Source organism: Astatotilapia calliptera, chromosome 14 (genome assembly GCF_964374335.1).
Source record: "Astatotilapia calliptera chromosome 14, fAstCal68.1, whole genome shotgun sequence".
In the NCBI taxonomy this organism is placed as follows: Eukaryota; Metazoa; Chordata; class Actinopteri; order Cichliformes; family Cichlidae; genus Astatotilapia; species Astatotilapia calliptera.
In genome coordinates, this window is record NC_137435.1 from 14,139,367 (window position 1) to 14,166,741 (window position 27,375).

General features: G+C 42.4%; 2 protein-coding genes across 2 annotated transcripts; both read right to left on the reverse strand.

Annotated features, from left to right (window-relative positions):
- Window positions 1–10,452: 10,452 nt before the first annotated feature.
- Window positions 10,453–15,142, reverse strand: LOC113036771 (extracellular calcium-sensing receptor-like). The gene is made up of 9 exons (XM_026193243.2): window positions 15,018–15,142; window positions 14,542–14,836; window positions 14,353–14,439; window positions 14,003–14,272; window positions 13,604–13,813; window positions 13,202–13,477; window positions 11,689–11,916; window positions 11,472–11,595; window positions 10,453–11,363 (listed from the first exon to the last, which is right to left on the reverse strand). The coding sequence occupies exons 1-9, from the start codon at window positions 15,125–15,127 to the stop codon at window positions 10,453–10,455; spliced, it is 2,511 nt and encodes an 836-aa protein (XP_026049028.2). The 5' UTR covers window positions 15,128–15,142.
- A 6,262-nt stretch (window positions 15,143–21,404) lies between these two features.
- Window positions 21,405–25,240, reverse strand: LOC113036610 (extracellular calcium-sensing receptor-like). The gene is made up of 9 exons (XM_026193022.2): window positions 25,071–25,240; window positions 24,563–24,857; window positions 24,374–24,460; window positions 24,023–24,292; window positions 23,600–23,809; window positions 23,232–23,507; window positions 22,644–22,871; window positions 22,434–22,557; window positions 21,405–22,315 (listed from the first exon to the last, which is right to left on the reverse strand). The coding sequence occupies exons 1-9, from the start codon at window positions 25,238–25,240 to the stop codon at window positions 21,405–21,407; spliced, it is 2,571 nt and encodes an 856-aa protein (XP_026048807.1).
- Window positions 25,241–27,375: the final 2,135 nt, after the last annotated feature.

Here is a 27,375-nt window from a genome sequence, read left to right on the forward strand (position 1 = left end):
CAGTGGGGGTGGGTGAGTCTGCAGCCGATGTTGTAGACTGTCTCATGGTTGAATCAAATCTGTTGAAGAAATGATTCAGTTCATTTGCCCACCTCACATCCCTCCCAGGCAGAGAGTTCTGCTGTCATTAAGAAAGCCCAGCAGAGGATGTACTTCCTGAGGCAACTGAAGAAATTCAACCTGCCAACACAAACGATGATGCAATTCTACACTGCAATCATCGAGTCCATCCTCACCTCCTCCATCACCGTGTGGTACGCTGGAGCCACTATCAGGGACAAACAGAGACTGCAGCGTGTTGTGCGCTCTGCTGAGAAGGTGATTGGCTGCAGACTCCCATCTCTGCAGGACCTGTACACCTCCAGGACACTGGGGCGTGCAGCTCGGATCACAGCTGACCCTTCTCACCCTGGACACAGTCTGTTTGACCTGCTCCCCTCAGGCAGGAGGCTCCGGTCCATTCGCACCAGAACCTCTCGCCATAAGAACAGTTTCTTCCCCTCTGCTGTTTGACTCATGAACAATAACTGTATGACTGTTCCCACCACTAACACATGACCCTACGCTGTGTTCACTGCATCATTCCATGTTTGGCACTGATCACCACCTGCACTCATGTATATATCTATCTACTTAGCACTTTTAATTCTTATTCTTATTTTTATTTATTTATTTTTTTCATGTCTATTTAAGCGTAATTTATGACAGTATGTTTGCACTGAAGCACTGCAGCAATATCTTAATGTTGTAAACCTGCTCAACATTTGGCAATAAAACCCTTTCTGATTCTTTCTGATGCTGATCCACACAGGTATGCACAGAGGTGTACATTCACAGACGCGGACTACACCTTTCTTGGCTGTTGCCTCAAAGCACATTGTGCGCTGTCTATCTTGCGTGCTGCACAATATTGTTTATTATTTAGTATCTACTGTTATCTACTGCTAGCTAGTTTATTGTGATGGTGCTGTTTTTTTATTATGTTGCTCTTTGTTGTTTGTTTTCTCTTCTGTTTTTTTTCTCCATACAGGTGATCCAGGTGTTTTGTTTTTCTTTTCTTTTCTTTTTTTTTTCTTTCTCTCCCCCCCCCCCCCTTCTCACCGTCTCTTCTCCCCTTTGGTGTTTTCTTTCTCTCCCTCTCTTTCTTTCATTCTTTTTTTTTTTTTTTTTTCTCTTTCCTGACTGCCCGACAGACGGTAGCCTTGGAAACGTGCTCAGCGTCACCAATATTGTACAGAAAGCTCCCGTTTGCAAAGAAACGGAGTGCAGTACAAAGAATATGTAATGGACTGAGAGCATGTCCGCGATGTGTCACATGCGCAATATTAGGCCTGAGGATGTTATTCAAATAAATTATAGATTGTGCTGAGAAACGGTAACGTTCACACAGAAAATCATCAGGGAATGATAAAATGTCCAAACGCGCTCTGATCACTCTCTCCCGGCGGAGAGCTCTGCGGAGAATTTGGGCTTCAAGATCTACTGGCTCTTCGAGGTAGGGGCACGCCATGTCCGACACTTCCTACTGTCAGGTTTCCGACAAAGAGGCGGAGACAGTCAGGGTTAGTTGTAGTAAACCTTTTTTTTTTTTTTTTTTTTTTTTTTTTTCTAAATGACATCAGAAACAGCAGTATGCGACATTACGTGATGGCAGAGCTTCAGTTCATCCTTTGTCATTTTTTTTTTTTTTTTTTTTTTTAATAAATAGGACAGGGGGAATGAATGAGAGAGAGAGGGGGAGAGAAAGAAAGAAAACCAAAGGGGAGAAGAGACGGTGAGAAGGGGGGGAAGAGAGACAAAAAAAAAAAAAAAAACTCCTGGGTCACCTGTATGGAGAAAAAAAAAAAAGACAAACAAACAAACAAAAACAAACAGAGGAGACAGCAAACAACAAAGAGCAACATAATAATAGAGAAAACAAAGCACCATCACAATAAACTAGCTAGTCATAGATATCAGTATTTACTAAGTAATAAACGATATTGTGCAGCACGCAAGATAGACAGCGCACAGTGTGCTTTGAGGCAGCAGCCAAGAAAGCTTTAGTCCGCGTCTGTGAATACCCATGTGTGCATACCTGTGTGGATCAGCATGCTTGCATTCCAAAGGTTTCTCCATGTAATGATCTGCTAGGGAGTGTGGGGGGGCCACAGCCCCGTCCTCCAGGGTGTGAAGCGGGTATGGAGGAGATCAAAACTCCAGACATCCAGAGGCCCCCAGAACACAAGAGACCAAGGAAGACCAACAGAGGGGCAGCCGCGCCACTGTCCCAGTAAGAGCTGAGGAGAGTCCCAGATGAGGGCTCGCCCAGCAGCCGCGGAGCAGAAGTCAGGGGGAGTTGCAGTGACGCGCCCATGAGCTCCGCCGGCCCCCAGCTGCGCCTGAGTGACCGAGCCCTAGGCCGAGAGGCCGGGGGCACCCCACCTCCAAAGGGGCCCGAGCGAGCCCCAGGCCCCAGGCCCCGACAAGCGGCCGCCAAGGAGTGAGCCGGTGTGTACCCGGACGCCCACCCCCAGACACAAAGAACCACCAACACACCGACACCTGAGGGAGTCCGCCACCGGCAGGGGAAGTGGTGGTGGGTGGAGATAGGCCTCCAAACCTTGGAGGGCCTGAGGTGTCCCCAGAGAGGTGGCGTCTGATACCCAACCTGACATATAGACACAGACATACAGGCACACACAGACACAAACATCCATTCCCACCCTCATGCTCTCATATGCACTCACTCCACACTCAACCAACGTGGAGACAGACATAAAGAGACGCTGTACACACAATCACACTCCCCAAGCGTACTCTACAAACCGGGTCTAGGTACCCTTGCCCCTGGAGGGGGGAATTGCACCCAGACCCAGGTGGTGTTACCCTTTTCCCTGCGGTGGGGAGAGGCAGACCACCCCGACTCCGCAGCAGCAGGGAGGCCCCACACCCCAGACCGCAGTCGGACGGCCAACTCCTCCTACTAGCCCTCCCGCTCCAGCAGGCCGCAGAGAATGGGGGTGGGAGAAGACTCCAAACCTCCCTCCACCCGCTCATTGTAGTGTTGATGCATGTGTGTTCTAAGGTGCAATTAAAACCCAGGAGGGCATGGAGCTACCTGCCAAGGAGCAGCAGGTAAGCGCATAGTCCCTCCTGCTAACCCTCAATGACTAAGTGTATTTAAAATTGAGAGGTGGGCAACGACGTCAGGGGTGAGGTATACACCCTGATGGTGATTTGGACTCCGTGATTGTGCCCACCCCCAAGATCCTATATGTATGTGTAATGAGAGTGTGAATAATGTGAATGTCTAAGTTGTGGGATAAAATTGAGGCAGAGGCAGCCAGAAGGGGACAGGGGGGGGGGGGGGGTAGCCTCCTCTGCACCCTGGTGACATACCCCCACTCCAAGGCCCTGCATGTGTGGGTGGTTGTGGAGGAGCGGGAAGAGGGAGGCAGCTGGAGATGGGGAGGGAAGGAAGGGAGGGGCAGGTAACCCCTCCCTGGGGCCAGCTCCCCCGCTGACCCCAGTAGGCACTCCCACCCTCCGCGACCCACCAGGGAAGGGGGGCCCAGGCCCATCAGACCGGGGGCCAGTGCAGTAGTGCCCCCCGGCTCCACAGAGCCCTGGACAGTCCACCCAACCCCACCACAGAGAAAACTGCACCCACCCCACCAACCACACATCTTCCAGACTACATAAGACGGTAAACGCCCTGTCCTGTCCCCCAGTCATGTCTGTGTGCACTTAACGCCTACGCGTGGAAATGGTAGGCTACACTACAGTTCACTACCGGTAAAAAATAAACTTAATACAGTATTTGATTTTTTTTTATAGAACAATAAAATAAAAAGTGCTGGCTGAGGAGCGCTGCCGTGTTGAACTTTGACCTCGGAGTGACGTGACGTTTGTTCTCACAACCAATAAAAGTGCAGAAAGTTGCAAATCAGGCATATTGTTCGTATATACACAAAATAAATAAATAAATAACGAAATAATCCCGATATTGTGCCAAAGACTGATTTACAAAGTTACTTTGTGTTCTATGTGTAATACCTTTGCTTAAATGACTAAATGGACTGTGTATTTATGACTCTGCGTTATAGTCCTGCATACATAAGTAACATTCATATGTACAGATTAAAATGTACAGAGATACAGTGGGGCAAAAAAGTATTTAGTCAGCCACCGATTGTGCAAGTTCCCCCACCTAAAATGATGACAGAGGTCAGTAATTTGCACCAGAGGTACACTTCAACTGTGAGAGACAGAATGTGAAAAAAAAAACCATGAATCAACATGGTAGGATTTGTAAAGAATTTATTCGTAAATCAGGGTGGAAAATAAGTATTTGGTCAATAACAAAAATACAACTCAATACTTTGTAACATAACCTTTGTTGGCAATAACAGAGGTCAAACATTTACTATAGGTCTTTACCAGGTTTGCACACACAGTAGCTGGTATTTTGGCCCATTCCTCCATGCAGATCTTCTCGAGAGCAGTGATGTTTTGGGGCTGTCGCCGAGCAACACGGACTTTCAACTCCCGCCACAGATTTTCTATGGGGTTGAGGTCTGGAGACTGGCTAGGCCACTCCAGGACTTTCAAATGCTTCTTACGGAGCCACTCCTTTGTTGCCCGGGCGGTGTGTTTTGGAACATTGTCATGTTGGAAGACCCAGCCTCGTTTCATCTTCAAAGTTCTCACTGATGGAAGGAGGTTTTGGCTCAAAATCTCACGATAAATGGCCCCATTCATTCTGTCCTTAACACGGATCAGTCGTCCTGTCCCCTTGGCAGAAAAACAGCCCCATAGCATGATGTTTCCACCCCCATGCTTCACAGTAGGTATGGTGTTCTTGGGATGCAACTCAGTATTCTTCTTCCTCCAAACACGACGAGTTGAGTTTATACCAAAAAGTTCTACTTTGGTTTCATCTGACCACATGACATTCTCCCAATCCTCTGCTGTATCATCCATGTGCTCTCTGGCAAACTTCAGACGGGCCTGGACATGCACTGGCTTCAGCAGCGGAACACGTCTGGCACTGCGGGATTTGATTCCCTGCCGTTGTAGTGTGTTACTGATGGTGACCTTTGTTACTTTGGTCCCAGCTCTCTGCAGGTCATTCACCAGGTCCCCCTGTGTGGTTCTGGGATCTTTGCTCACCGTTCTCATGATCATTTTGACCCCACGGGATGAGATCTTGCGTGGAGCCCCAGATCGAGGGAGATTATCAGTGGTCTTGTATGTCTTCCATTTTCTGATGATTGCTCCCACAGTTGATTTTTTCACACCAAGCTGCTTGCCTATTGTAGATTCACTCTTCCCAGTCTGGTGCAGGTCTACAATACTTTTCCTGGTGTCCTTCGAAAGCTCTTTGGTCTTGGCCATGGCGGAGTTTGGAGTCTGACTGTTTGAGGCTGTGGACAGGTGTCTTTTATACAGATGATGAGTTCAAACAGGTGCCATTCATACAGGTAACGAGTGGGGGACAGAAAAGCTTCTTACAGAAGACGTTACAGGTCTGTGAGAGCCAGAGATTTTCCTTGTTTGAGGTGACCAAATACTTATTTTCCACCCTAATTTACGAATAAATTCTTTACAAATCCTACCATGTGAATTCATGGATTTTTTTTTCACATTCTGTCTCTCACAGTTGAAGTGTACCTCTGGTGCAAATTACTGACCTCTGTCATCATTTTAAGTGGGGGAACTTGCACAATTGGTGGCTGACTAAATACTTTTTTGCCCCACTGTATGTACACAAGCGTGTACACAAAAGTCTACTGCCGATCTAGCTGCTCAGTGGTCGTACAGTCTCATGCAGAGAGCGTGGAGGTGTTGTCCATGGTGGATGTTAGCTTAGACAACATCCTCTCCTCCCCAGTCTGCTCAGTGGGCTTTAGCGGAACGCTAAAGCTGGCCCTCCCGACCAGTTTGTTAAGTTTCCCCCTGTCCCTCTCTGCCATTCCACCACTCCAGCAGACCACAACATAAAAGACAGCAGACGCCACCACAGTGTCGTAGAACATCCTTAGAATACGTACTACCTACATCATAACCAATCAAGTCCTGCTTTTTTTTAAATACAGAAGAGGATTTATTATTTACTGAAAGGCTATGCCTTAGTTTGCTTCTTTCATTATTGTGTTTCGCCCTGCATAAAATAGATAGCTTTTCTGATAACTACAGTCAGTACTCTCCTACTGGCATTAGCGGTGACCTAAGAGGCTTAACCGTAATATTGTTGCAGAAAATGAATCAATCATCGGAACTTTTAAAATCAACTGGCTCAGAGCTTGTTTATCTCAGTCTGATTCCATGTGGTTTCATATACCCAGATCTTTATTTAAGGACTAGGAGGAATTGATTTTCTATTAAGATGTGACTTTGAAACTAGTAAAATACCTGTTACACTCTCTAATTTTCACAAACAGATTCTTCATTTTTGGAAAATGATGTTTACACACAACTTTTCTCTTCACATGTCGACCCTATGGAACAATAGAGTGATAACTGCTAACAAAAAGACATTATTTATCAGAAACTGGTTTGAGAGTGGTATCTTGTTTGTAACTGACTTGCTGGATTTGAGTGGTGCTTTATTGGATTATGTGTCTTTCTCGAAGAGACACGACTTTAATTGTCCATTAAAAGAATACAGAAAAGTTTGCTGTGCTATCCCTTTGGCCCTAAAGCAGCTGATACGCAACACAATGCTACATTCTGAGGTCAATCCAGCGCTGCCAAACTTAAAAATTGGTAACTACAACCTAAATGATAGTAAATGTAACAATAAATTTATCAGTGTGAATTTCAAATCTATTCTTTTCCAGGGGTTTAACTCGGGTAGATATTTGCAGGCCCTTCATGGGGATCAGTCACTCATGGAAAAGGCGTTCTCAAAATTCATCAAGTGGCCTGTCACCCCAAAAGTAAAAGAAACTCATTTCAAGATAATTAATAATATATATCCAGTGTCTGAATTTCTAAAGAGGAGGTTTACATTTGAGGTTAATCAGTGTGCATTTTGTGATTCAGCCTGTGAAACATTACACCATTTGTTTTTCTCATGTCCTGCATCAGCTGCCTTTTGGTTAGAACTACACAGCTGGTTATCCCTCAAGATCAACGATATCCCCCAGTTTAATATTTCTGATATTATTTTCTATAAGGCTAAACAACATCCATCTGTCTCTACTGTGATTAACATTGTCATCCTGTTAGGTAAATACCATATACATTGTTGTAAATGGAGAAATAGAAAACCATCCTTTATATGGTTCATCAATGACTTGAAACATTATTTCATGTCACTTAAAAAACTGAAGTCAAGCAGATTTGCCACAATCTATGATGACATTTCCCATTTGCTACTGTTTTGATCATTACCTCTATTGTGTATCAACCTGTGCTCTTTTTTAATTCTTCCCCGTTAATACTGTGAATTTTTGTTTAGCCCCCTCCCCCCATATCCTTGCTGTTAGTTTTGTTGTATTGACTGTGTTCTTTTTTTTATTTATCCTCCACGAGAGTTCATTTGCACTATATTGTGTTATGTTGTTTGTGACTGTATTGCTCCATTTGTTAATAAAAAAAAAATAAAAAAAAAAACCCTGGTGCACACCTGGACACAAAGAACCACCAACGCACCGATGTCTGAGGGCGTCTGCCACTAGCAGGGGAAGTGGTGGGGGAGATAGGCCTCCATACCTTCGAGGGCCTGAGATGTCCCTTGAGAGTTGGCGTCTGATACCCAACCTGACATATAGACACAGACATACAGGCACACACAGATACAGACATCCATTCCCACCCTCATGCTCTCATATGCAATTACTCAACACTCAACCAACGTGGAGACAGACAAAAAGAGACACTATACACACCTTTACCCCAAGGCCCTGCATGTGTGGGTGATTGTGGTGGAGCGGAAAGAGGGAGGCAGCTGGACATGGGGAGGGAAGGAAGGGAGGGGCAAGTGACCCCTCCCTGAGGCCAGCTCCCCCGCTGACCCCTGTAGGCACCCCCATACTCTGCAACCCGCCAGGGAAAGGGGGCTCAGGCCCATCCGGACCGGGGCCCAGTTCAGCAGCGCCACAGAGCCCGGGACAGTACCCGACCCCACCACAGAGAAAACTGCACCCACCCCGTCATCCACTCATCTTCCAGACTACACAAGACATTAGACGCCCAGGCTGAGATCTTCCTCCACCTCTCCTATATCTCCCCCTCCTGCAGAGTGAGTTCCTGAAGAGAGGAGACCTCCTGCAAGATTTAACAACCTCCCCCACCAGTTGAAGAGCCCCCCAGGTGGCTCGATGCACTGGCGGCACCCCGTGCCAGGGCTGGGCCCCATACACCCACCCGCCCACAACCCCAGCAACACACCAACCAGGACCCAAGCCCCAAGGCCCAGCCAGGGCCCCAGCCCAGAGATGGAGCACCCCCAGAACCCCACGCCTGTCCCGGACCCACCCAGGTGAAGCCAGGCTACCAGGTCAGTAACCCACGTCCATCAGCACAGACCCTCCCCTAGCCCCGCTGCACGCAGCCACGAGGAAACAGTCACCTAAGAGCCAACAGAGCCCTTAATAGGCCATGACCGCAACCCTCCAAGGAAGATGCTCCTGGGGAACCCCCCGACGCCCTAAGCCTGTCCCTACCCCCACACCAATCAGAACAGCGAAGGTAGGACCAAACTATGACCCCCCCGCCCCCACTAGGTGATGGAGCTGATCAAAGGAGCCCAGAGCAATTGATCTGATGTGGTGGCAGAGGCTGTATCAAGACTAATGTAATCTAATAGATAATTTCTATATTGGTTAGAATTAAGATTATTTTTATTTTTCCAGTTCATGAGGACTGTTTTCTTGGCTATGCATAGGGCAGTGAAGACCATATGGGCTATATTCAAGTGACATTATCTAAGCTGCCCAACAAACACACTAAGGGGGAAGCTGGAATGTTACATTTCAGACACTTTGATAAGTCTTCACATATCTCGCGCCAAAACTTCTGAACTGGTGGACAGAACCAAAGAGCGTGGATATAATTGTCCGGTGAATTGGTTTGGCAGTGTGAGCAGTTGTTGGTAGACGTAAAGCCCATCTTGAACATCCGATGGCCTGTATAGTGCACTCTATGTAATATTTTGTATTGAATTAATTGAAGACTGGGATTTCTAATTAAATGAAAGGTTTTTAAGCATATCTTAGACCAGAAGTTTTGATCTAAGTTAACTGATAAATCCGCTTTCCATTTTGCAATAGGAAGTGATATTGATTCATCCGTTTTAGAAAGCATTCTGTATATTTTGGAAAGTAATTTTGGGGTTTTAAGAGTAAGAAATTGAACCACACTTGGTGGTGTTTGTATAGTTCAACTTGACCCGGTTTAAATTTCTTTTTTACTATGGATTTAATTTGTTGATATTCTAAAAATCTTTTCTTGTTGATCCCATATTGTGTAACTAGTCCGTCAAATGGAATAAATTCTGTTCCTTCTAATATATGTTCTAAGTATTTGATTCCTTTACCACTCCAATCTGGAAAGTTTATCATATTGTTTTGTAATATGTCAGGGTTGTTCCAGACAGGTGTACGTTTGCATGGGATTAATGAAGACTCCGTCAATTTTAGAAACTCCCACCATGCTGTCAGAGAAGAGCTGACGCTTTTGAAGCATTCATGTCGTTGGATGTTTGAGCTTATAAATGGTAGGTCTGAAATCTCTAGATTATTGCAAAGTGCTTGTTCTACATCTAGCCAGGATTCATCTAAGGAATCAAGTGTTATGTCTTGATTGCTTATAATCAGGGGTGCACATAAGTGGTCTGCAGGTGCGCATGCGCTTTTAAAATAAAATACGTGCACCAGATAAGAAGTTGCAAAGCGTGTTTGCTTACATAACATTTTCTGGAGGAGGACAGACATTTGTTTAGAACTCTTCAAGATGTCGAAGAAGCAAGCTCCTTTAACCCTTTAAGCAATTACTTTGGTGTTCCTCCACCTCCAAAGAACTGTCAGAAGGAGCCCGAACCGCAAAAGAAGCGCGTATTCTCGGAAAAGTGGTTCGGACAAAAAGAGTGCCTTTTAATATAAAAGGCACCCCTGCTTATAATCCAAAATTATTGCTCAAAAATAAAACATTCTTGTATTTAAAACTTGTTAAAACGCTAACAATCTTGCATAAAATTCATTTATGTGAAAAATGGATTAAATCTTCTTTGTATCAACTATTTCTGTTGTTGATACTTTCAAATTCACATGCTTGGTTATGGAGTGTAAGAGTATTATAAACCCTGGTCAATATATTTTGAATACAAATCAGATTCAGAAAAGTAAGAAATAAAAGACTGAGTAATATGAGTATTAAATGAATCGAATTGTTTATATATTTATGATCTAATAATTTAAATGTATTTATTTTCATCCATGTATTTTAATTTATGTGGAAAAATGTTTACAATTCAGCGCCACGACCCATTATAGCCTTTTTTGTGTTCAATTCGGGTCTCATTATTATTATGTAACATTTGGGTCCAAACAGTGTGATCAAGAGTCCAAAACTTGAGGCCAGGATAGCAAATACCTCCACTGCATCTGCATAATTTCCAGGTGAGCTTATATAAACAGGAACAAAAGCCACCCACACAGCACAGAAGATCAGCATGCTGAATGTGATGAGCTTGGCCTCATTAAAACTATCAGGGAGATTCCTCACCAGGAATGCAATTAGAAAACTGAGGACAGCCAACATGCCAATATAGCCTAATAACACTGCAAAACCAAAAGGGGACCCAACTGCACACTCATAAACAATCATATCATTGTGGTATTGGGTGTTTTTATGTGGAGATGGGGAAGCAGAAACAAGCCAAGCAGTGCAAATGGCTGCTTGAACAGATGCAAGGCACAGAACTGTTCCTCTCTGCTGCATAGCACCAAACCACTTCAGACTGGTTCCCCCTCCTGGCTTGGAGGCTTTGAACACAGCCAGAACAACCATGGTTTTTACCAGGATGCATGAGACACACAGCACAAAGCTGATGCCAAATGCTGCATGTCTGAGTTGGCATGTCCACAGCCTGGGTCGTCCAATAAACAGCAGTGAACAAAGAAAGCACAACTTAAGTGACAGTAATACCTGGAAACTAAGTTCTGAATTGTTGGCACGTACTATGGGTGTTTTGTGATGGTAGATAAAGATCCCCAGAACAACAGCACATGTACATGCGCCCAGCAGTGAGGTTGCTGTCAAACAAATACCCAAAGGCTCATGGTAGGAGAGGAACTCTGTCTTCTTTGGAACACAATGGTCACGTTGGGGGTTTGACCAAAAGTCCTCTGGACAACTGGTGCACCCCAGGGAGTCTAATAAAAGGTAGAAAGATGAAGAAAGGGGAGGATGGTAAAATGCATATTATATACAGATACGAATTAAATTTTATTTTTATGCAATGTTGAAAGATAAACACTTACTGCTTATATTACTGACTTTTCCGTCAGAACAAGGGATGCAGTCAAAACAGCATTTGGGTTCCCCCTTCTTTCTCACCATGTGGGTACCAGGTGGACAGCTCTCACTGCATACCGATTGAACTGGCTGTTGGACAAAATATAAATAAATATTGCCTGCTACAATTTTATGTAATACAAATATCATAAAAGATAACTGTCAAATAAAAACATATCAAACCTTTTTGGAATTAAAGTTCCAGAAGATTTTGTCTTCATCAAGTAAGATTTCTTCACCTTTGAAAGCTGACCCCTTAACCTCACCCACATTCTGAACTGTAGTGCTTCCATCAGGGAGCCACAACCAGTTCATCACATCGTAAATTGGCACAACATCACCATTTTCATCAAATGACACTTGATCACCAAATGGAGTGGTGAAGTTTACCCTTTCCAAGTAATAAACAAGCTGTTAAAAGGTAATATATAAGAAATTAATTTCACAGTGCAGGGAGTGGCACCCACTATCAAGTAACCAAATTAAATCTAACACTTAACCCTTTAAGACCTACCATAGAACCAAGTCCGCCAGAGCTTACTTTATACTTTTACATGCTGTGGAGCCATTTTTGGGAGCATTTCAAGTTGCTATACATCAATACAACCATTATAGCCCAGATTTTAATAATATGTATTCATTAAGTGCATAGTAATTACATAAATTGCAAAACAGTGCAATAAACTACAAAAAAATTGAAAATCGTTTTTGCTTTTTTAACATATATTTCTAGTTAGAGAAATTTAAGAGGTTTATCCTTCAAAACTGTAAATACAAAAAAGTTGCACAAAATAGTTTCCCACCACAGGAAATTTATTTTGAGTGTCTTCATAGTTTTATTTTTGAAATACACCAATTTTTATACACTGCAGGAAAAACGAAAATAAATATTATAGTGGAAATTTGCAAAAAAGCAGCATATGCATCAAAATAAACTATTTCCAGCAGTGCAATATGAGTCCTAAGCATCCCAGAAACGACACAGAAAGTCATAAAGTCAAAGATAACTTTTAAAAAGACCAGTATAGGCCCTGAGGCCCTGATGGTAAAAAAGACTACATTTCCGCGAAAATGACGTCACTTCCAGTTTCGGGCAGGTAATGGCGGAAATGCAAAAGTTCGCGCTGACGTCTATTCCAACGTAGGAAGTGTTATGAACAGCTGATCGGATCGGCAAAGCGTGTTTCTGGAATATTATGTTTTTGTTCCTGCAAGTGCTTTTTATGCAGTTTTTGCAAAGCTTTATGTGGAAGGAAACCGTGACCTAGGACAAGCTGATGGCATAAGATGTAAGTACAACTCCTCCGGTTTCATATGCAAAAAAAAATTTTGCGCTAGCTTAAGTGGTTGCAGTGCTACCGGGATTTAAAAATAGTTACGCAAAACAGAGCGTGCCCACTCCGATCGGCTCTAAAGGGTTAATATACCTGTACATATTAAAGGCATTGAAATCGAGTTCTAAATTAAACAGGAACATCTCCAATTGTGCCATATATATGCATACTAGTTAATGTGCTCTAATATAAATATATTAAACACTACTTTTGCTCAATATGAAAAATCCATTTAGCTCTCTTCAGCTCATTTCATCTTATTGAATTGTTTTTTTTTTTTTATCCAACAATTTTTTTTCTGAAAGTAATTATAGAATAAATGGTTTACTCAGATGAAGATGAAGTATAAATTAATAACTCACCTCCCATAGCTCCAGTGATTGCAGAGTGGCACAGCTGTGCCCACTGAAAGGCCCTCTTCCTGGCTTGCATTGCAGCATGTCATCAAGGGAATATGCCAGGGCATAAACGGCTTTGTACACATTGTACTCAGGCCGGAGGTTGGAAATGTCCAAGAACTCAGTGTTAACATTTTCTAGATCTTCCTGTCCAGTGCATATTGCACCTCCACCTTCCACCCAACCTGCTGGAGCTGGTGCAAATCTGCACTGAAATGTAAATTCCCAAAACTCATTCACCTGAAATATATGTTTGAATCATATTATTAATAGCTGTATGTGTGTGTGTGTGTGTATGTGTGTGTGTGTTTTAAAAGGACCAAATAAAAGTTTCGCAGCTAACACAGTAAAGTTTTGAACTCTCACCATTGTCTTTCCATAGCTATTACTGTCAAGTAGATCAGGGCGTATTTGTAATAGGAATTCCCTGAGCCCTGGTATTTCTCCTCGACGAATAGCAATGCCCAGTGTACCACCTAGGTATGGCATGAGCTCAGGTGTTTGAAGCACAGCAGCTGTTGCTGTCCAGCCTTCACTGGCTAACCACTGTAGGCCTGTTACATTCTGCCTTTCTATCTGTGCATTTTATTTCATCAGATATAAAAAGCAGTATTGTAAATGGCAACAACTGACATCATCATGACATTGAAGTACTTGCTTGACTTAAAATTAATTCTATATCATTATTTTTCTGTAGTCCACTCAAATAAAGACATAATACATGTATTAACCAGTTTAGAGAAACAAATTCTTTTAAAACTGCACCTCTTCCATAAGGTTTATCATGTGAGTCTCAAACACAAAGGCAATGACCACACTAGCTGTGGATTTCTTCATCACATTCACAATCCTTCTGAGTTCATCTGTGTCTTTGTCAGTGGGTAAAACTTCAACATAGGCAAGGCAACCTTCTCCAGACACACTCAGCTCAGATTGTAAGGATCTGGCTGCATGAAATCCATAATCATCATCAGTGATGAGCAGACCTGCCCAAGTCCAGCCAAAATGTTTTAGGATCTGAATCATAGCTCGTACCTGAGTGAATACAGATTAAAACATGAGTGCTGCTCATCAGCTGCTGTTGACTTTTTGTATTGTCCAGATTGATTTTTAACCTGGAAAGCATCACTTGGGATCGTCCTAAAGAAGGATGGATACTTTTGACGGTCACTCAAACAGGAACATGTGGCAAAATAACTCACCTGTGAAAAACAGACAATATGTTGTACATTATTTTCACATTAAATTTACAATTACAGGATTATAAACAAAAATGACATTTTATGGTTAAAGTGATAACTTACCATGGGTACTCTGTACAAACCTAAGACGCTGGAGATAGCAATAGAACGTGTAGAGGAAGAATCACCCACAATCCCTACAACTGGAGGATTTCCAACACATGTATTATGTAATATAATTTGTTCCTCTTGACCACTGACTAATGACAACGCTCCACGGAATCCAATTCCAAGTTCAGCACAGTTGTCATAAAGAGTGTATCCCAACGTCACATTAGGTAGCAAGCTGGAGTTGTTGTTGATCTCGTCAACAGCAAAAGCCATGGTTTGTGCCAGCCTAAATCCTTGTACATTGAAACTAACAAAAAACATTTTGATTTGAAAAATACATCAGGATACGTAGAAATTAGCTGAGCTTTATTAATCAACAAAATATAATTACTTATACTAATATATTAATATAATTACTTAATATTTATATTACCATTAGGTTTGTCCTGTTTCTCTCTTTTTTTCTGTTGTTTCCTTGTCATACTTACCTGTGGCAAGTAGGCTGTTCTGGCTGTGAGGTAAATAACAGGTCAGAAATGCTTGAGAAAAAGTGTACTGGAAACAGTCCTCCCAGGATGACATCTCCGCTCTTCTGCATTCTGTTTATATGAAATTGCTCCTGTAGTCGGCACGAGGAGGGAAACAGAGAAGAGGGTATAGTATAAGAAAAATAAGAATACTGCACAATGAACAAGAGCAAATTGCTTTGTAAAAATGAGCTCATGACAGCTTTCAGATTTTCGGACCCTAGTCATTTCATTTTATTGCTTTGCCATTCCCTTTTATTGAGATGCTGTGTTGATGAATTTTCCATACCACCCATGTGAGAAAAACAAGGTGAAAGGGCGGGGCCTAAAACACATTTCATCAGAGATTGGTTTTGTATCGAGGAAGACTTAGGTAACGCTGTGAGTGTATTACTTTTGTTTATTTTATTCCTTTTTAATGTTATTTTATTTTTCAACAGTTATAAAGGAAGAATGATTTTCTTTTGGTTCAACCAAAATATGAGGTGCACACTGAGAGATATATCAAATTATTGTCGAATTATAATTCATGTACAGCAAAATTCATGGTAAATGTCTCAAAAGGGAATGATAAAAAAAAAAATTCCAAGTTCAAAGTTTGGGTTTTCTTTGAAAAAATATCAGTATATTTTTTTTAATCAATATTATTATTTTGAATGCCAGACTAAGTGGACTGGTACCGATCTCATTTCTTGAGACTGGTACCAGTCCAGGTGGGTAGTGGTGAGGGTTTCCTTAGGTTGTAGAGCATGAGGCCAATAAGGAAAGTAGATGGTTGGCATTGACACAATACAGATGGCTGATTACAGAGCCTCGGGAGGCTGAAGTGAAGTAGAAGGTAAGTAATAAGGAAGGGGAGCTGGTAATTGAGTTTAGTTTCTGGCTTGCGGTTGCGCATTCCGCCTTCACGTTGCGCCGTAAGATGGCCACACCGACGAGAGCGCCCAGTCATCTCAGCAAAAATGTTATTATTTATTTTGTACTGCTTTCTATTTCTGTGCGCATAGCACAATCATATACTTGACATGAAACACAAATGCTTTGGGAGCTACGTTCGTCAGCCAGTTCAGATGTTACAGTAGGTTTCGACACCGTGAACGCTCTGCTACCTGGGATCCTTTGTTTACAAAGAGGGGGAAATGCGCCGGATTTTTGAGCCGATCCCGACAGAGAAACAGCAAGCCACCTCTGCCCAGCATCCTGCTCGTGAATCTCCAGTCTCTGGACAACAAACTTTCACTGTTTACCAGGGAGACCGAACGAAGGACTCAGGTAAGAGAAGGGGAGGAGGGGTGTGCTTTATGGTTAACTCTTTGTGGGCTAGAGATGTGTGTATCTTAAAAATGTACTGCTCTCAGAGCCTCAAGCTGCTGACCAAGTCAGACCTTTTTACCTCCCGAGGGAGTTCAGTTCAGTTCTCCTTTCAGCTGTTTACATCCCCCCACATGCTGATAAAGCTACGGCTTTGGACGAACTGTATAACATCATTATTGGACTTGAGAACAAAAATCCCGAAGCTGCCTTTATTGTGCTGGGAAACTTCAACAGAGCCAACATGAAGTACTATCAACTATCAACACATCTCCTTCTCCACAAGAGGTGATCAAACACTGGACCATTGTTACACTCCATTCAAAGAGTGCTACAAACCACTCCCCCACGCAGCTTTTGGCAAGGCTGACTATTGTTCCATACTGCTGCTGCCTGCGTACAGACAAAGCCTCAAACAGGAAAAAACTGTTTCCAGGGTCATCTACAAATGGGACAGTGAGGCTGAGGGGGTCCTACAGGGCTGCTTTGAGACAACTGACTGGCAGATATTTGTGGATGCAACTGATGGCAAAATCAATGAACTTACAGACTCTGTCATTGGATATATTGGAAAATGCATGGACAATACCATCACTAAAACCACCGTCCGGATATATCCAAATCAGAAACCCTGGGTAAATAAAGACATTTGTGCCATGCTAAAAGTGCGGACCTCTGCCTTTAACTCCGGGGACGCTGATGCATATAAAGCAGCCAGGTACGACCTCCGAAAGTCCATAAAAAAGGCCAGAAACGACTACAGGGACAAAATGTCCAGCTACCACAGCTTTGACACCAGGCAACTGTGGAATGGACTGCGCTGCATCACTGACTACAAGAAGGACAACACAGGCAGTGCTCAGCCCGCCGCAACTCTCGCAGACGAGCTTTGCAACTTCTTTGCTCGTTTTGAAGGCGACAACAGAGAACAGATCCTCTATCCTGAGGAGGACAGTGAGGCTGCAACTCTAACCCCAAAACAGAAGCTTTGAGATGGACTTTCAAAAAGGTCAATCCTCACAAAGCTCCGGGTCCGGACGGCAGCCCAGGCCGGCTTCTCAGAGCGTGTGCCGACCAGCTGGCAGAGGTGTTCACCAACATCTTCAACCTCTCCCTGAGGCAGTCAGTGGTCCCCACGTCCCTCAAAACATCCACCATCATTCCCGTTCCTAAGAAATCCGTGGTCTCTTATCTGAATGACTACCGTCCTGTTTCACTGATGTCCGTAATCATGAAGTGCCTCGAGCAGCTGGTCAAAGGTCACATCTGCTCCTCCCTCCCTGACACACTGGACCCCCTTCGCCTATCGGACAAACAGAGCCACTGAGGGTGCCATCGTCCTGGCAATGCACACCACCCTCACTCACCTGGAAAAAGGGAATACATATTCATGAATGCTCTTCATCGACTACAGCTCAACATTTAACGCCATTGTGGAGTACACCAGGCACAAATACACGCACACGCAGGTATGTACTGCCAAATTCCACATTTATTGACGTGTTTGTTTTGACAGCTGAATCAGTCGCACAGCCTGACAGCTCACGAGCCCAGCTGATCTCTCCCTGGCCGCTCCTCCCCGTCTCACTATAAAAACACAGCGGAGGGAGACCATCATCAGTACATAAACACCATCAGCTGTTCTTACCGGCCTCGCAGCGCCGCCCTGTTGAGCCTTCTGCTCCACTCCTCCCCTGCAGCTGCGCCCGGGGCCACGCCTCCGCCACAGCCATCATCCACTCAAAACTTACCTCGAAGCTCCTTGACCTTGGCCTAGCAACACCAATCTGCAGATGGAGTCTAAACTTCCTCACAAACAGGCCCCAGGTTGTGAGAGTTGGTAAGCACACCTCATCATCACTCATCCTAAACACAGAAATGCCACAGGGTTGTGTGCTTAGCCCCCTCCTTTATTCCCTGTTTACACACGACTGCGTCTAACACCATTATCAAGTTTGCGGATGACAACCATCATAGGCTTAATCACAGACAATGATGAGACGACCTATAGAGAGGAGGTGATGGCAGTGTACAAGTGGTGTCTGTAAAATAACCTGTCTCTCAACATCAGAAAAACTAGAGAAATGATAGTGGACTACTGGAAACGACCAGTCAGGGAACACCAGCCCATCCACATAAACAGTGTCAAGGTCGAAAGGGTCAGCAGCTTCAAATTCCTTGGAGTCAACATCACGGAGGACTTCTCCTGGACCCTTCACACAGACACTGCTATCAGGAAAGCTCGCCAGCTTCTCTACTTGCTGAGGAGGCTGAGGAAGTTTGGCATGAACGCTAGCATCACCTCAAATTTCTACAGGTGTGCAATCGAGAGCTTGCTGACGAGCTGCATTACAGGTTGGTACGGAAGCTGCTGTGCTAGCAGCCGTAAATCACTACAGAGGGTGGTGAAGGCAGCAGAGCACATGTAACAGGGTCATAAATCACATTGTTATAATTACACAAAATGTGTTCTAAACCCCCAAACTGCTCCTTTTATACCTGACTTTTAGGACCTCCAAGCCTGTAGTTATGTTCATTATCAGTTAGAGCCCCTCCTCATTCTTTTCTTCTTCCTCTTTGGTGCAGTCCTATAAATACAGTGTACCCCTTTTGCCTCTCCCCTTTTCTACAATTCCCCTGTGGGAGAGGTGGGTGTCATTTCTTTCCAAAACCTTAAAACACACATATAATTCATATTTAGCCACCCTGATGTTGATTGTGATTTTAGTTCAATTATTGTCATTATTAAGCCTGTTTTTTGTTAGATGTTATAAGTGTGTAGTATGTGTGTATCATAAATGTGTTTCAGGTGCCATAAATGCTAGCATGAATATATACTCCTTGCTGGCTTGGAAGTTGTGGTGGGTTGAGCTAACCCTCTTCCCCACCGTTTGTATTTGGTCGTAGGAGCTGGAGTGGGCAAATTATTTACTTGGAGGTCTTTCTTTCTTTTACCTTTTTTATCAGGTATGTCAGATTTCATGTTTTTGTTTTATCTTATGTCAAATATGTCACGTGTAAATGCATACTTTATCTTTAATGTAAAAATAAATGCCAGCCCTTTTCTACAATTCCCCTGTGGGAGAGGAGCTGGAGTGGGCAAATTATTTACTTGGAGGTCTTTCTTTCTTTTACCTTTTTTATCAGACACAATGCAGAATCACACCGGTTACACACATCGCTGGCATGAAGCTTCCTGCCATTCAGGACATTTATCTTCAGCGATGCCTCCGCAAAGCATCATCAAGGGCCACAGCCACCCAGCACATAAGCTCTTCCCCTTGTTACCATCTGGCAGACGTTACAGTCTGTCTGCCCGGACTACAAGACTTAAAAACAGTTTCTACCATCAAGCCATACGACACCTGAACCACAACACTTAAACACATAAAAAACACTCCACAGCATGCACTCAGAAGCTACCCTGCAGCTTCACAACTACACTGTACAATCTGCACTGGTCACTTCACGTTATTGGTATTTATATTAGGAAAAAAATGTGCAATACTGTACTAACTGCCACTAAATTTTTTTTGTACTGTGAAGTCTGTACTACTGCTCATTCCTGCCACTGTGCAATATCCCATTTTTGAGTTCAAATTTTTTCTACACATTCTCACTTTTTATTCTACAAGCTCTCACATTTTCATATCTCCATACAAATCCTTCTTGTGGCCAGGTCCTTGGTCAGAGGCAGCAAGAAGACGTGGTTATTTTTCTTTTCCCTCGGCTTGCTTCCTGTACATTGGGATTTTGGTCAGTGGATGACAGGGTGGTTTTGCTGCCTCTTCATGTCTGGGAATGGGTTCTAACTGTTGTTTATGCAAAACATATGTGCAAAGCAATAGTTCAGAGTAATCAGCCTTCTTGGAGACCAACCATCTGACAGACGCTCAGAGTAGAGCTGCTACTTCTCAACATTAAAACGAGCCAGTTGAGGTGGTTCAGGAATCTGGCTGAATGACGGTTCCTGGCTGCCTTTTGGATAAGATATTTTGGGCATGTCCTACCAGAAGGAGGCAGACGCAAGGCATGTTGGAGAGATTATATTACTTGACTGGCTGGGAACACCTTGATGTTTACCCGGATAAGCTGTAGGAGGTGGCTGGGAAGAGGAAGGTCCGGGCAACCTTGCTTAGGCTTCTATCCATGTGATCTATCCAATGATAATTGGAAAAAATGGGTGCATGGATGAACTGATTATAAATCTCTTTCTCAAATATATCTACAGGGTATATCAGTAAAGACTTTCAATTCTAAAAGATTTTTATTCTTAAAAATACAGTCTTTGATTTAACTGTTCTGTTTAATTTGTGAGTAGTTTATATTTATTCAAGATTAACATGAAGGCTTAATATGCAGACACCTCTAAACCTCACGTCTGTGAAAAATGAGATAATGATGCGTACTGCGTACAATAAAAAAAAAATGCTTTTGCTTCTAACCCCATGAAAGTCCATGCTTAACATTTTCCAAAATCCTATATGTTTACAGAAGATTCTAACTCATCCTTCTGTCTGAAACAGCCACTATATTTACAGTACCGTCATTCAGAATATGCGAATAATGTGTGATTAAAAACAGGTCAGTCCCATTTATCAGTTCATTCACACTTATATTTTTTGACAACTTCGTGCACTCACTCTAAGCTTAACCTACATAACATGACAATAGTGCACTATTTTAAGCCTTATTTATTTTTGTTTATGGATTTTTTTGGTACAAATTTTATATTTTATCTGTGAATGTGGTTTGACAATGTGTGCTTTTTCCAACAAATATCCCCAGTAGAAAGCAAGACTGAAAAAAAGAGAGAGAAAAAGGCTGCCACAATTTATCTAAATACCTAATGCTGAATGCCTATTGTTTCAACTGTAATGATCAAAAATTCAAATGTTACTACTAACACCCACCCCTCAAAGAAAAAAGAGAAAAACATGTTTCTACTGCATCCTATTCAACGTGTCATAACTACTGGAGTTTCTCTTCTTTCTAATATACTTTAAAGCTGCTTGTCTAGTCTATGTGGAAAAATAATTAAGACTCACTGCCACGACCCATTATAGACTTTTTTGTGTTCAATTCGGGTCTCATTATTATTATGTAACATTTGGGTCCAAACAGTGTGATCAAGAGTCCAAAACTTGAGGCCAGGATAGCAAATACCTCCACTGCATCTGCATAATTTCCTGGTGAGCTGATATAGACAGGAACAAAGGCCACCCACACAGCACAGAAGATCAGCATGCTGAATGTGATGAGCTTGGCCTCATTAAAACTATCAGGGAGGTTCCTTGCCAGGAATGCAATTAGAAAACTGAGGAAAGCTAGAACACCAATATAACCCAATAACACTGCAAAACCCACAGCTGACCCAAATGCACACTCATAAACAATCTTATCATTTTGGTATTGGGTGTTTTTATGTGGAGTTGGAGAAGCAGAAACAAGCCAGGTAGTGCAGATGGCTGCTTGAATAGATGTAAGGCACAGAACTGTTCCTCTCTGCTGCATAGCACCAAACCACTTCAGACTGGTTACCCCTCCTGGCTTGGAGGCTTTGAAAACAGCCAGAACAACCATGGTTTTTACCAGGATGCATGAGACACACAGCACAAAGCTGATCCCAAATGCTGCATGTCTGAGTTGGCATGTCCACAGCCTGGGTCGCCCAATGAACAGCAGTGAACAAAGAAAGCATAACTTGAGTGACAGCAATAGCTGGAAACTAAGTTCTGAATTGTTTGCACGTATTATGGGTGTTCTGTGATGGTAGAAAAAGATCCCTAGAACAACAGCACATGTACATGTGCCCAGCAGTGAGGTTGCTGTCAAACAAATACCCAAAGGCTCATGGTAGGACAGAAACTCTGTCTTCTTTGGAACACAGTGGTCACGCTGGGGGTTTGACCAAAAATCCTCTGGACAACTGGTGCATTCCAAGGAGTCTGGCAAAAGGAGAAAGATGAAGAAAGCGGAAGATGGAGAACTGCATATTATATTTAATGAAAATGAAATTCAATATGTCATGCTGATAGATTAAAAAAAACGAAATAAAAGACTTACTGCCTTTGTTATTGATTTTTCCCTCAGAACAAGGGATGCAGTCAAAACAGCATTTAGGTTCCCCCTTCTTTCTCACCATGTGGGTACCAGGTGGACAGCTCTCACTGCATACCGATTGAACTGGCTGTTGCACAAAAATAAATATTTCCTAGCAGAATGACATTAACTGTAAATGTGACAAAAGGTAAAGTCTGAAAAGCCATGTGTAACCTTTTTGGAATTAAAGTTCCAGAAGATTTTGTCTTCATCAAGTAAGATTTCTTCACCTTTGAAAGCTGACCCCTTAACCTCACCCACATTCTGAACTGTAGTGCTTCCATCAGGGAGCCACAACCAGTTCATCACATCGTAAATTGGCACAACATCACCATTTTTATCAAATGACACTTGATCACCGAATGGAGTGGTGAAGTTTACCCTTTCCAAGTAATAAAGAAGCTGTTAAAAAGTAATATATAAGAAATTAATTTCACAGTGCAGGCAGTGGCACCCACTATCCAATAACCAAATTAAATCTAACGCTTACTATACCTGTACATATTAAAGGCATTAAAATCGAGTTCTAAATTAAACAGGAACATCTCCAATTGTGCCATATATATGCATACTAGTTAATGTGCTCTAATATAAATATATTAAACACTACTTTTCCTTAATATGAAAAAATAATTTAGCTCTCTTCAGCTCATTTCAACTTGTTGAATTGTTGTTGTTTTCTTATCCAATAGGATACATTTTGTTCTGAAAGTAATTATAGAATAAATGATTTACTCAGATGAAGATAAATTAATAACGCACCTCCCATGGCTCAAGTGATTGCAGAGTGGCACAGCTGTGCCCACTGAAAGGCCCTCTTCCTGGCTTGCATCGCAGCATGTCATCAAGGGAATATGCCAGGGCATAAACAGCTTTGTATACATTGTACTCAGGCCGGAGGTTGGAAATGTCCAAGAACTCAGTGTTCAAATTTTCTAGATCTTCCTGTCCAGTGCATAGTGCACCTCCACCTTCCAGCCAACCTGCTGGAGCTGGAGCAAATCTACACTGAAATGTAAATTCCCAAAACTCATTCACCTGAAACACATTATTGGAAAATGTTTATTTTGTGTTTTGTTTTAATATAGACAAGAAAAATTTGTTGCAGCTAGTAAATTTCAAACTTTCACCATGCTATTTCCATAGTTAGTATTGTGATGTAGGTCAGGACGTATTTTTAATAGGAATTCCCTGAGCCCTGGTATTTCTCCTCGACGAATAGCAATGCCCAATGTACCACACAGGTATGGCATGAACTTAGTTGTTTGAAGCACAGCAGCTGTTGCTGTCCAACCTTCACTGGCCAACCACTGTAGACCTGTTACATTCTGCTTGGCTACCTGTGCATTTTATTTAACCAAATGTAAAAAGTGATCATTTAACAACTACTTTGGTGACATTTTCATGTTACTGAAGCATTTTGTCATGTTAAAATGTATTTTATATCATTTGTTTTCTGCATTCATTCAAATAAAAATTTAATACATCATTTACACTGAGTAGAAATGCATAGTTTTATACCAAGAAACAATCAAATTCTTTTAAAACTGCACCTCTTCTATAAGGTTTATCATGTGACTCTCATGTACAAATGCAATGACCACACGAGCTGTTGATTTTTTCATCACATTCACAATCCTCCTGAGTTCATCAGTGTCTTTGTCCCAAGGTAAAACCTCAATGTAGGCAAGGCAACCTTCTCCAGACACACTCAGCTCAGATTGTAAGGATCTGGCTGCATGAAGTCCATAATCATCATCAGTGATGAGCAGACCTGCCCAAGTCCAGCCAAAATATTTTAGAATCTGAATCATTGCACGTACCTAAGTGTGAACAGATTAAAACATGAGTGCTGCTCATCAGCTGCTGTTGACTTTTTGTATTTGTCCAGATTGATTTTTAACCTGGAAAGCATCACTTGGGATCGTCCTAAAGAAGGATGGATACTTTTGACGGTCACTCAAACAGGAACATGTGGCAAAATAACTCACCTGTGAAAAACAGACAATATGTTGTACATTATTTTCACATTAAATTTACAATTACAGGATTATAAACAAAAATGACATATTATGGTTAAACTGATAACTTACCATGGGTACTCTGTACAAACCTAAGACGCTGGAGATAGCAATAGAACGTGTAGAGGAAGAATCACCCACAATCCCTACAACTGGAGGATTTCCAACACATGTATTATGTAATATAATCTGTTCCTCTTGACCACTGACTAATGAAAATGCTCCACGGAATCCAATTCCAAGTTCAACGCAATTATCATAAAGGGTGTATCCCAACGTCACATTAGGTAGCAAGCTGGAGTTGTTGTTGATCTCATCAATTGCAAAAGCCATGGTTTGTGCTTGCCTAAACCCCTGAACATAGAAACTAATTAAAAAAAAAACAATTAAGGAAACTGAATAACAATAATTAAAGGGATATTTTAATGAAAAAATAACCAAGAAGCTTCATTCAACATCCATTTTTCTTAGCTTTGCTAATCAGCAAAGTATATTTATTTTAGATATGACAGTTACATTCATACTAGCATTAAGTTTGTCCTGTTTTCTCTTTTTTCTGTTGTTTCCTTATCATATTTACCCGTGGCAAGAAGGTTGTTGTGGCTGTGAGGTAAAAGACAGGTCAGGAATGCTTGAGAAAAAGTGGACTGGAAACAGTCCACCCAGGATGACATCTCCACTCTTCTGCATTCTGTTTAGATTAAATTGTCCCTGAAGCTGACACGAAGAGGGAAACAGAGAAGAGGACATAGCATAAGAAAAGTAGGAATACAGCAAAATGGACAAGGACAAATTGCTTAGTAAAAATGAGCTCATGACAGCTTTCAGATTTTCTGACCCTGATCATTTCATTTTATTGCTTTGCCATTCCCTTTTATTTACATGCTGTGTTGATGAATCTTGGACACCACCCTTCAGCAAAAAAACAAGGAGAATGGGCAGGGCTTAAAATACACCTCATCAGATATTGCTTTTGTATCCAGGCATATTAAGATAAGATAAGATAAGATAAGATAAGATAAGATAAGATAAGATAAGATAACCTTTATTAGTCCCACACGTGGGAAATTTGTTGTGTCACAGCAGGAAGTGGACAGTGCAAAAGTTATGAGGCAAAAATTAGAATACAATAAGAATAAATACAGTACACAACTGTACAGAATAGATAAAATACTATATATAGTAGAATAAAATAAAATAAATATACAATAAGATAAAAATAGAATACAAATACAAATACTATATACAACTGAGTAAAAATACAACGATGACAGAAAGGATTATTGCACTTAGTATTATTGCATATGTATGGATGTGTGTGCTTGATCAGTTAAAGTCTTTATTATGGAGTCTGACAGCAGTAGGGAGGAAAGACCTGCGAAATCTCTCTGACCCACACCGTGGGTGCCGCAGTCTCCCACTGAAGGAGCTGCTCAGTGCTGTCACAGTCTGCTGCATGGGGTGGGAGATGTTGTCCAACAGGGATGACAGCTTAGCCGCCGTTCTCCTGTCACTCACCACCTCCACTGGGTCCAGAGGGCATCCTAGAACAGAGCTGGCCCTTCGGATCACCCTGTTCAGTCTCTTCCTGTCCCCAGCAGAGATGCTGCCGCCCCAGCAGACCACGCCAGTAAGGTAAGGTAACACTGTGAGTATATTACTTATCAAGATGACCTCAAGCTCACAAAAAACAACATATTTTTGTGTATCTTTTCAGTTTGGTTGCATATTATTGTATTTCTCAACAGTTATAATAGAATAATGAATGTTCTTGCGTTCTTCTTCAGTCTCAACAGGCAATGTTAAAAAAATTCCAGCCCAAATTTGAATTGTCTTTTACTGTAAAACTGTCATCATCTATTCTGCCCCTCGTTTGTGGCTTGGCTGGGTTTCTTTGGCTGGCGAATTTCTCAGGTTTCCCAATAGTGGGCAGTATTACCCCTTCAGTTTCTTCTTTGGTTATTTGGTGTGCACTACACTGCCCCCTTTGGTGATGGGTTGTAAGCAGCAGGCAAAGTTCACGCAGGCAGTGTGAGAAAATGCATGGAGCAGAAAACAAGCTGCACAACTTTAAGCCCAGTTTACATCGTTGGGGAGTTTGTTGAGCCATAATCTGTAAGTAAGCAATGTCTAACTTCATTTTCTGTAAGATTTGTTACTTTCATGTTACTTAAAAAGGTTATTTGAACGTATAAGGAAAGATGTTAGTGATGAATGTAAAGCATAAGGAAAGCTATGTTGCTAACTTCTGTTTTGTTTACAACATATGTTGATACTGATGCTTACGTATTATTTTACTGTATGTTCACAGTCTTAAAAATTAAAAGAGGAAAAATCGGTCTTCAGTTAAAGACACAAAGACAAAGCGATGTGTCCTGTCGTTCCTGGAACCATCTCCTCTTATGTTAAGCTCGCTGCATAGGGTGAATAGCCATACATTCAACTGAGGGCAGCAGAGTAAGAAGATTATCTACCTATCAAGCACCCAAGATGTCTCAGCCTGAAGCGTCACCGCCTCTCTCCCAGATGGTGGTCCGGTCAGAGTGCCACTCACGCTCTTCACGCTCTTCACGCTCTTCACGTCGTACATCTACCAGTCAAGCTGCAGCCCGAGCCAGAGCAGAAGCAGAAGCCGCCCGCACCAGAGCACAGTACGCCAAATGCCAGATCGACATGGAGGTTGAGAAGGCACGCATCGAGGCAACACTAAACGCTCTAAAGAAGGAGGGTGAGGCTGAAGCAGTGCTCGCCGCAGCTCATGTCCTGGAAGCAGCAGCCGATGGAGCATGAAGCCGTTGACCTCACAGAACAAGGAGTCTCCTCTAAGACACCTCCTTCCATCAGACGTGCTCAAGATTATGTGAATGCTCACTTCACTAACCGCA